The 10,769-nt window shown below is 47.9% G+C and overlaps 1 protein-coding gene across 1 annotated transcript; it reads right to left on the bottom strand.

Moving 5' to 3' along the window:
• Nucleotides 1–331: 331 nt before the first annotated feature.
• LOC134057235 (olfactory receptor 14J1-like) lies at nucleotides 332–817 on the bottom strand (the record flags this gene model as incomplete). Its single annotated transcript, XM_062514233.1, has 1 exon — nucleotides 332–817. A coding segment is annotated over one exon (486 nt), but the record flags the coding sequence as incomplete, so codon positions are not given.
• Between the last annotated feature and the right edge of the window lie 9,952 nt (nucleotides 818–10,769).

Raw genomic sequence — 10,769 nt, 5'->3', positions numbered from 1 at the left:
GAGCATCTGCCATGAAAAGACTTTTTGCATATCCTTTATTTCATTTAAAATGATCAAGAGCACAGCTCTGCATTGACACAATCTGTGTGTCACAGTAAATGTGGAGAGGAAAAAAGGAGAGATGGCAGAAACAATGGGCTTGGTTTATAGACAATATTAAAAACTGAAAACACAGATAAAAAACAGGGAAAAAAAAATCCAAAGAGAACTAGCAAAGATTACTTTTATTACATGAGCTATGCAGAAATTTGTTACAACTTTAATGCTTCCTAAATTGTCCAGTCATCAGTGTCCACAGTGCAGCCTTGAGCTCCTGGTTCCTCAGGCTGTAGACGAGGGGGTTCAGGGCTGGAGGCACCACTGAGTACAGAACTGACAGGGCCAGATCCAGGGATGGGGAGGAGATGGAGGGGGGCTTCAGGTAGGCAAACACTGCTGTGCAGATGAACAGAGAGACCACGGCCAGGTGAGGGAGGCAGGTGGAAAAGGCTTTGTGCCTTCCCTGCTCAGAGGGGATCCTCAGCACAGCCCTGAAGATCTGCACATAGGAGAAAACAATGAACACAAAACAAGCAAATACCAAACAGACAATAACAGCAAGAAGCCCAAGTTCCCTGAAGTAGGAGTGTGAGCAGGAGAGTTTGAGGATCTGGGGGATTTCACAAAAGAACTGACCCAGGGCATTGCCATGGCACAGGGGCAGGGAAAATGTATTGGCTGTGTGCAGCAGAGCATTGAGAAAGGCACTGGCCCAGGCAGCTGCTGCCATGTGGGCACAAGCTCTGCTGCCCAGGAGGGTCCCGTAGTGCAGGGGTTTGCAGATGGACACGTAGCGGTCGTAGCACATGATGGTCAGGATGGAAAACTCTGCTGAGATGAAGAACATAAAGAGAAACACCTGAGCAGCACATGCAGAGTAGGAGATGTTGTTGGTGTGCCAGAGGGAATTGTGCATGGCTTTGGGGACAGTGGTGCAGATGGAGCCCAGGTCAGTGAGGGCCAGGTTGAGCAGGAAGAAGAACATGGGGGTGTGCAGGTGGTGGCCGCAGGCTACGGCGCTGATGATGAGGCCGTTGGCCAGGAGGGCAGCCAGGGAGATGCCCAGGAAGAGGCAGAAGTGCAGGAGCTGCAGCTGCCGTGTGTCTGCCAATGCCAGCAGGAGGAAGTGCCTGATGGAGCTGCTCTTGGACATTTCTGCACTCTGGGCATTGGGTTCTGGCATGGAGAAAAAGACAGTGAAGAGATAGAGGACACACCTGTAACCAAAATCGAAGCCATTTCCCTGACATCCTCTCTTCTCACACACATAGACAGAATTTACATTTTAAGAATTTAAGAGTAGATTTGTAAACTTCCCCCATATCTCTCCTAGTATTTCTTGATATCTGAAGTCTCACCATTTCTGCTCCCCTCAGGGAGACCAGAGCATGTTCTGTGAGGCAGAATGATGAGTGGAGGGAGCAGGAAGATGGTCCTGCATTCTGACCAGTTCAGAGTTTCTGTAGGCTTTAACCTTGTTCAGGTGGAGGGTGATTATCCTCCCATGTTTCCCTTAAAAACCACCAGGTACTGCTAAGAATAGATGGATCTACCAGAGTCCTGCACCATTATTGTAACCAAGGAATTCTGTTGCTCATTTTACCAACCCAACAGCATGTGCAGTGCCAGAACAGCTCTGCCTTTCCCCATTAATCTTATGACTCAGAGATGCTCTTGGAAAGGTTGGCATCCATGATTAAAGCTCCAAGTTTGGACTGAAATCTCAGGGAGAGTTCCAAGTGTCCCAGTGATGGCACTGGAGTAAGGGAGCTGCAGCTCCTTCCCTGGCTGCACTGACAGCATTGCCCACAGCCGGGCACTGGGGACAGCGTCACCCTGAGCCAGCTGTGCCCCCTCCCAGAGCCCCCAGTGCCGGGCAGCTGCTCCCAGCCCTGTGCTCTGCAGAGGGAACTGGGCCCGGGGCTGCAGAGCTGCCCCACGGCTCTGCTGCAGCTCTGCCTGCACAGGAGGGGCTTCACGCCTTGGAGCCCCAGCCCTGAGGGCAGAGGCTTGGCTGGGGGACAGGAGGGAGGGGGCTTCTTCAGACCGAGGGGCTGCACTGGGTGAGGGGTTTCCTATGGAGATGTCTAAACTTTCCCTGCCACAACATTTCTGGTTTTTATTTTCTATCAGTGCCTGATCTCTCTGCTTCCTGCAGGTTTTCCTCCTGGAGATCCTTCCCTGTCCCTGATGTCTCCCTGCCAGCACTCACACACCCCAAATCTCTGTGCACTCTCCTTGTCCCTACAGAACTCTGCCTGTCTGCAGGGCACTGGCTGGGGGCAGGTTCTGTTTGCAGCTTGGAGAAAGGACAGGTCAGACTGAGCCTGATGGGTCCAGCACAGGGGATGCTGGTGCTGTCCAAGGGCAGAGCGGCTGAAAGCACATTAGGAAATGCCTGTAATCCTATTGATCACTAAAAATAACAGTTTGCATGTCTCAAGCATTTGTGAAAATTCATATTACCTTTAATATTTATCCCCTCCCTCCCTGCCATTCTCCTATACCAGGAAACCAAATACAATGTCTTAGGAATCTTCTTCGTATTTATCAAAAACCTTGTCTTGGAAATATTCTATGACATATTAGAACACCTCAGCATGTCAGAGCTTCCTGAGCATTTCATCTCCCCTGCACCAGAAACACTCAGAGTTGTACTCACAGAGTCTGTGGGCATTGGGATGTTCCAGCTTTAGGAGATCACTGCAGGAGCTGCAGCTGCATTGTCCTGCAGCCAGAGGCTTCCTGTGTCCAGGGCTGGGAGTGATTCTGCCCCAGGCACTTGGGAGCATCTTCCCAGCCCTGACTGATTGAAGCTCTCTGTGCCTCTGTGCTGTGCCCGGGGTGGCTGCAGGCAGTGCCCTCAGCCCTGCTGTGCTGGGAGAAGAGCTGCTCATCAAGAGAAATGGGTTTATGAAGCTCTTCTTCATTGCCAGGACTGTCCTCTGTGCCAGGATCCCAGCCCAGCCCAGCAGCACAGACACAGCACAAGGACTTTAATGAACCTCTCTGGGATTTTGTGCTGAGGGCATGAACATCAGTCCCTGAGAGAGAGGTGGAGAAACCTCTCAAGAACCCAAAGTCAGAATCAAGCTCCAAAATTTCTTACAAGTTTTAATGGGTCCCACTGAAGGACACAACTGAGAAAGTGTGCCCAGGTTGCAGTCAGAGCAGGAAATTGGAGGCAGTGATGACTGGAGGGGAAAAAGAGAAGCCAAGTCTTGGTGGCCTGGGGCACAGCAGGGTCTGTGCCACCAAGGGCTGTGAGCAGACACCTTGTCCTGAGCCACTGGGGCCTCCTGGCACAGCCCCAGCAAGGCTGGGCACTGTCAGCCCTTGTCCTGCCCTCAGCATCCCCCCACATGCCAGTGGCCTCAGGGATCTGCTGGGACCAGTCCCTGGGGAGCCTTGGTCAGGAATGGTCCTGGGGGCTCCTTCATGCTCTCAGGGACTGCAGGTTTTTCAGAGGATTTGGGGTTTTGCTCTTGCCTTGGAGTCTCTGAGAGCTTTGTGCAATCATGGCCTCCAATTATCTGCTTTAATTAGTCTCTTGAGAGACTTTCTCAGTAACAACACTCAGTGGGGCTCATCAATGTTACAAGTTACTTCAGTTTTTTTGAGGTACTTTCCTTTGTCCTTTCTTCTCTGAGTCTCTGAGAGTTTTTTGGGCAATCGTGGCCTCCAGTTGTCTCCTCCAAGGAGTCCATGAGGATCCAGTGTTGGGGATGGACCTTAGTGGATCCTGTTAATTCTTTGAGAAACTTTGGCTTTTTCTTATGCCTTGGACTCCCGGAAAATTTTGTGCAATCTCCTGTCTGGCCCTGAGGTTCAAGGCATCAGCACCAAATGCACCACGGGGCTCACTGGGATCAAACAAGTCCTGACAAACCATGGCTCTGCCTTGATTTCCCTCTGGTCTGGTGCTGTTGATCAGGAAGGTTTTCAAATCCAGTTATAGAGAATTAATTCAATGAACTTCTAAGAAATATGGATTCCTAGTTTAGAGAGTGTATTTTATTGCTGTTCTCTTTAGAGCAGAGGTGATTGCAGCATTCTGTGGTTGAAATGGATCTAGGGTCTCTCTTAAGGAGTTTTATCCTGCTCAGAGAAGCTGTGCCTTGAGATCTGACCCAGTATGGACCAACTTGCTCCACATTTCCCAATGATTTCAGGAATCAGGACTTGACACCAAAATTCTAGAGAGTATGTTTTATGTTTGTCCATCTGGGACACGTGGAGGGGATATCTCCTCCAAATCATGCATACCTGGTCAAGACAGGTTCCAGGTAGAAATACACATTGATCCCACCAGCCCACACCTCCCTGCCCACCCATCTCCACCTTCTCTCCCTTTGTATTATAATTAGCTGCCACACCTCCTGGAGGTCGTGTCCGGCAGTGGTTCCAACTCTATTACCTCATGGCAGGTGGTGATGGCATATCCTGCATGCCTTTTGCCATTCAGGACATAGCTGCTTCTGTCCGTGAACCAGCCCTCTGCATCTCCCATAGGAACATCCTTCAAATCCGGGCAGCTTGGGTATGTTGCTTTGATGGTTTCCAAGCAGTCATGGTGTACTGGTTCCACTGTGTTCCCAGTGAGGAAAGAAGCTGGATTGACAATGTTAGTGACCACAATCTCCACATCATCCTGTTCCACCAGTATGGACTGGTATGTCAGGAACCTCTGTGGAGAAAGCCAGTACCTGCCCTTCACTTGTAATACTGCAGACACTCTATGGGACACCAACACAGTCATCTTTTTGTCCCAAGGTGAATTTTCAATATTTAGCACTGGATATTTAGCACTACTGCTGCTACCACACACAAAGGCATCCTGGCCACCCTTTTGCAGTCCCATCCAATTGCTTGGAGATGTAGGTGACTGCTCTGTGATATGAACCTGAATCTTGTGCCAACATTCCCAGGGTGATTCCCTGTTCCTCATGAGAAAACAAAAAGAAAGGCAGACTGACATCAGGGAGTCCCAGAGCTGGAGCTGACCTCAGGGCCTTTTTCATTTGTTCAAAGGCTCCTATACCCTGTTTGTCCCATTGCAGATGCTTCTGTTTGGAGTTGATTACTGCATACAGGGGTTTAACATGCAGCTCCTACTTACAGATCCAAAGGCAACACTACCTGGTCGTTTTGAGAAAAGTTCTCAGTTTCTTCCGATTTGTAGTTTTGTTGTCTGGCATAAAGCCTTCTTTTTGGGCTTGCCCCTTTGCCTCACACTGATTTTATACCCCAAGTAAGTGTCTTCTTGCTGCATTGTCCAGGCTTTCTTTTTAGAAACTGGGTACCCTTGGAGCCTCAAAATTTTAAGAGACTTATAGTCCAAGCCATGCAAGTATCTTCTGTCTCAGTGGCAATCAGGATGTCATCTACGTATTGTAGCAGTCTCCCCTTCCTGCGTGGTGTTTCCCAAGACTCGAGATCCTTGGTGAGTTGGTTACCAAATATGATGGGGGAATTCTTGAATCCTTGAGGCAGCACAGTCCCAGTGAGCTGGGTCTTTCATCCACTTTTAGGATTTTCCCATTCAAAGGCAAATACCTTTTGTCTGGCTTCACAGAGAGGGAGGCAAAAGAAAGCATCTTTGAAATCTAAACCAGTAAACCAGGTTAGTTCTGGTGTCAATGCTGTTAACAAAGTATATGGGTTTGCTACTGAAGGATATAAATCCTCTACTATTCTACTGAGTGCTTTTAAATCCTGGACTACTCTGTATGTTCCATCAGGTTTATGAACCAGTAATATGGGAGTGTTGAGATCAGATTTGCATTCCCTTAACAGACCCCATTGCAAGATTTTTTTTGTCACCGTCTGGATTCCCTCCCTATCCTCTCTTCTCAAGGGATATTGTTTTGTCTTTACTGCTCATTGTCCCTCTTTAAGCTTTACCCTTACTGGTGATGCATTTTAGCTCTTCCTGGCTTCTCAGTGGCCCACACACCAGGGCTCACCTGGCCAGTGAGATCTTCACCCATTTTTAATTCGATGGGAGCATCAACTAAAAGTCAACTCATTATTTGAATATATTGTTGAGTATACACCTCCAGAGCAATCTCCCCTTTTCCAAATCTGATTGTTGCATCCAATTGTTCAAGCAAATCCTTTCCAAGGAGTGGTGAATTAGGCATGTATAAGAATTTATGCAAGCTTAAATGTTTTCCCAATTTATATTTTAGTGACTCACAAAAATAAGCCTCTTCAGCTTGGCTGGTGGCTCCCTTAACTATACTGTGATCTTCTCCCACTTGAGTTAGAGCTGTGTTTAAAAGTGAATGTGTTGCCCTTGTATCAATCAGAAATTCTATTGCTTTTGATTTTCTCTTTCCCCTAGCTTTGTTATAACTGGATCATAAGCTAGGGAAGACCACGCTGGTTCTTGTCAGTCTTTATTTACATTTGCTACCACTCATGCCCCTTTGTTTCCCTTCTCTCAGCTTTCTGGGCATTCATTTGTTCGGTGGCTTCATTGCTTAGAGATTGCACATTGGTTTCTCCCCAGGTGGGGAGGGGAAGCCCCTTTTAAAAATTGTTGTCTTCCCTTTTAACTGCTGCAATCACCCTTTCTTGTTTCCCTTTATTCCCTTCTTCTCAATTGCTAAACACCCTCCAGTCTTCATCCAGTAATATTTCGAAGTTTCTTCCTTCAGTGGGTTTTAATTTTTTATGTCTTGTATCAGTGGTGGATTGACCTAAAACTAAAACTAAAACTAAAATAAAAAGCTAACTGCTGTATTCCAATGTCTGATTCTGGGTCCAAAGGTGTACTATGACACATTGTGTCTCTCAGCCTGTCCAAGAACTCAGATGGTGACTCAAAGGGACCTTGTTTAATGGCACACAAAGATGACCAGTTAATAGATTTGGGGATGGCTTTCTCTATTCCCTTTGCAATCCACTCCTGATATTCTTGTAACTTCTGTCTTTCTGCCATTCTATTCACATCCCCCTTTGGATCCTGGAGGGAAAAAAATTCCTTTGCATCCTCCCCCCATGTCTTATAGTGCTCCTCGGCCAAATCCCCAAATACCTTTAGAATCAGCTGTTTCTCTGTTTCTGTCATTCTATGTAACAGTAACTGTATAATCATTTCAGTCCAGGTTATCTTTTTTTACTATTCAACAGAAGTGTCCAGCTATACTTGCAGGGTCAATTTTTCAATCCTTTAAATTCTTTATCCAAATTTCCAAATCATTGGTATTGAAGGGAACCTTCAGTAACATCATGGCTCCATCTGGTCCCACTGCTTCTCTAAGAGGTGTTTGCAAAAGTATTGGTTGTTCCCTAGGTTTGCCCTTGTATGGGAGGACACTGGACTGCCTGGGAGCATTGGAGTTTGATCTGGTGCCCTTCCTGGGCTCCCACCCAACTCCAGTGATTGAGGAGGGGACATCATCCAGATCAGACTCTTCTTCATCATACACCTTGTTATATTTTTAGTGCATGTCTGACCAAGACTACAGGCTGAGCAGCATTGTTTGAATTTATGCAGGACCCTTCTGTTTTCTCTTTCCATTGCTAGGATCAGTAGGTCTTGTAGAAGATTAATACCACAATCCTTTTGGCATTCTGGGTGGTTTTATATGGTGAAAAACATTTCTGCATATGATGCCTCATCTCATTTTCCTTCCCACCTTAAAAAATAACATTAATTGCAACATGGTGTTATAGTTTGTGCATCCATTTAATGGCCCCTTTGCCTCATCTTCTAATGTATGCAGAGGCCACCACTGATGACAATATTTTATTAAAACCCCTTTGCTCTCCATTCCTCTTTTCCCCACAACTTCCTTCCAAGGGGGGAGTATGCATCCTAAAGGGCTCCTCCTTGGCACTTTTTTGCTTTGCTGGGTCCTCCTGATTTATCTCCTTATTTCCCTTATCTCCTCTCCCAAAACTCTGCTGGCAATGTTCTTTCACTTCCTCCCAGTGGTCCTCAAAAACATGCCAACCCTTGGGGATTGAATTACTCTTTCCACAGATCAACTCCACAGTCTCACACTCCACATGAATGAATTCCTGAATATGATGCCCTGGGTCCAGGGTACACCTGGGCCATGTAGGCACCCACCTCCTAGATGTGCATTACCACTTCCTTCTACACCAATGGCACCGTAGGAGGACCCAGGCTGGAGGCCACCTTGGTGCCCAAATTGCTAGTCCACATGCAAGGCAAGGAACTCGTCTAACCCTTCTAGGTTCCCTTTTGATTAGAGGTTGCTCCCAATCAAAAGCCAGATAACTCTCTCTTGAATCTGAGACTATTCCTCCTGAATATACCTGCTCTAACTGCTCCATCCTCCTGTACCACCCGTACAAGTTTCCCTTGGTCCCTCAAGAAATCCAGGGGCTCAAGCTGAAACCACCTGAAAAGGGCTTCCTCGCTTGGTCGAGCCTTCATCCCACTCTCCCTAGTGTCCCAAAAAATCACTTCCCTGTCATTGAGACTTAGAGACACAAGAGGGCAGAAATACCTCCAAAACAACAGAGTCCTCAGAAAAGAACAGAAATCCTAACCCACTGCAATTACAGTCAATCACACAAGAGGGTAGTGTGACATCAAAGGTATTGCAAAAGTCCACCTTAGAAAACATAGAAAACGTTACCCAAAATCCAAAATCTCCACCACCAAAATTAGAGTGATGCAAACACAAAACACCAATCACCATGAGCAGGTGTCCCTAGTGTCTTAGCGGCCTCCTTAGCTTGGTGCCCCCCCCCCCCCCCCCAAAAGAATTAATAAAATGTACTTCTAGGGCGTATAGGAGGTTGGCTGTTGCTTCCACAGTGAGTGAGCAGGGAGTGGAGATCCCCTCCAGAAAAAAGTCCAGGGCACACTGGGATGTCCATGTCCAATGCACTCAGCAGCCAGACAAAGAGCTCCTGGCTGGCCTTGCCAATTGATTTCAGGAATCAGGAGCTGACAAACAAAATTGTGGAGAGTATGTTTTATTTCCAGCTGGGACACATGGAGGGGATATCTCCTCCAAACCATGCATACCTGGTCAAGACAGGTTCCAGGTAGAAATACACATTGATGCCACAAGCCCACACCTCCCTGCCCACCCATCTCCACCTTCTCTCCCTTTGTATTATAATTAGCTGCCACATCTCCTGGAGGTCCTGTCCGGTGGTTTTTGGGATGAAGGCCGTGTGTCTTCCTCAGTGATCAGTGTTTGACCTCTCCTTCTGGGGCAGGTGCAGTGGAGGTTTGTCTCTGCCTCAGGTCAGCTTGTCCTGCTCAAAACCACCCGTCTGCTCCTGGCTGGTTTCTGGAGCCACAGGTTTCTGCTTTGTTGGGTTTGTGCAATAGCCAGGTCTTGCTTTGCTGAGTTTTCACAATATATCTTATCTCAATGGATTTTTTTTTTCCTGGCAACTAAGTTCCTGTGTGGTTTGTTCCATACTGTTCCTGCCATGTGTTCTATTTCCCCTCTACCTGCTTAAGCATCTTATAGGCTTCTAAAATTCTGAATTTTCAAACCCATGTATACCATGTATTTCAAAACCATACCCTGTCTCACTAGACCACACTTGGAGCCTCTAGACCACACTGGAAGCAGGTTTGGGCACATCAATCCTTACTGGTTTATACTGGGAGCTGCCGCCAAAGGTCTCAGGGGTTCACGGGTGGCTTCCAGTGCTTACTGGTTTATACTGGTGCCCTCCCAGTCCATGTTCCCAGCCTGGGAACAACAGCAGGCACTGGCAGTGGGCAGGACCCCGAGGCCCACCTGGGGCTGCTTCTCCAACTTCTCAGCCTGGAACCTGCACTCGCCAGGAGCTCCAGCAAGGGCGAGGCCAGGGCTAAAGGAAGGAGAGGGATTCCCTGTAAAAATTCCCAGAACTTTATGGGGAAATCCAAAATGCCCAAATTTTCCAACCTCTCCTTCACATGAAGTGGGAGATGGTGGGCTCTGTTGGGTTCAATGCATAGACCTGGTGTCCCTAAATCCCCATTGACTTTAATGGGTAGACCTGAACTCCTGCACACCTGGGTATTCACATATTGGTGTGTCCCCCACTGCCCCCCTGAGATTTTGGTTTACCCCCTTTGCCACCCCAGAGCTGGAGCTGGTGCAGAACTCTGTCCTCACCAACCCCACAGACCAAAGCACCTCGGTGTACCTGTGCTGCATCCTCTCCTGAGGTAACTCAGGCCTCCCTCCCACCCCCGGGGCCCTCACCTGGACTTTTGGGCTGCCCTCTGAATGATGGGGTCCCTTTTGGCAGTCCCCCACTGCTGAGGGTCATCTGTGTCCACACTGACTGGGCTGTCATCTTCCCCCAGCCCATCAGGGTAAGTTGGGACACTTGAGTGCCCCAGAAGTTCCCTGGATATCCCCAAAAATTATCTGGGTACACCTGGGTACTACCCAAATGCTCTTGGATCCCCCTGGTAATCACCTGGGTGCACCTGGATGCACCAAAAATCTCCTGGATACACTTGGGTACCCCCAGAAATATTCTGGATCATCTCAAAGAACACCCGGATCCACCTGGTTACCCCTTGGACAACTGGATCACTGAAAATCCCCAAAACTGGTGTCCCAAAATTCCTCATGGCTTTGACTGGGTGGACTTGATGCCCCTGAATCCCCAATGACTTTCATGGACAGATCAGATGTCCCTAAATCCCTTTTGACTTCAATGGGGTAGACCTGGAGTCCTGTTCATCCTCATTTATCTCTCCTAATCCCTCCCAGTGGTCTCACTTT

The sequence above is a fragment of the Cinclus cinclus genome, unplaced genomic scaffold (genome assembly GCF_963662255.1).
Source record: "Cinclus cinclus unplaced genomic scaffold, bCinCin1.1 SCAFFOLD_32, whole genome shotgun sequence".
Classification (NCBI taxonomy): domain Eukaryota; kingdom Metazoa; phylum Chordata; class Aves; order Passeriformes; family Cinclidae; genus Cinclus; species Cinclus cinclus.
The sequence above is the reverse complement of the archived record's forward strand: the minus strand, read 5'-3'. Positions and strand labels throughout refer to the sequence as shown.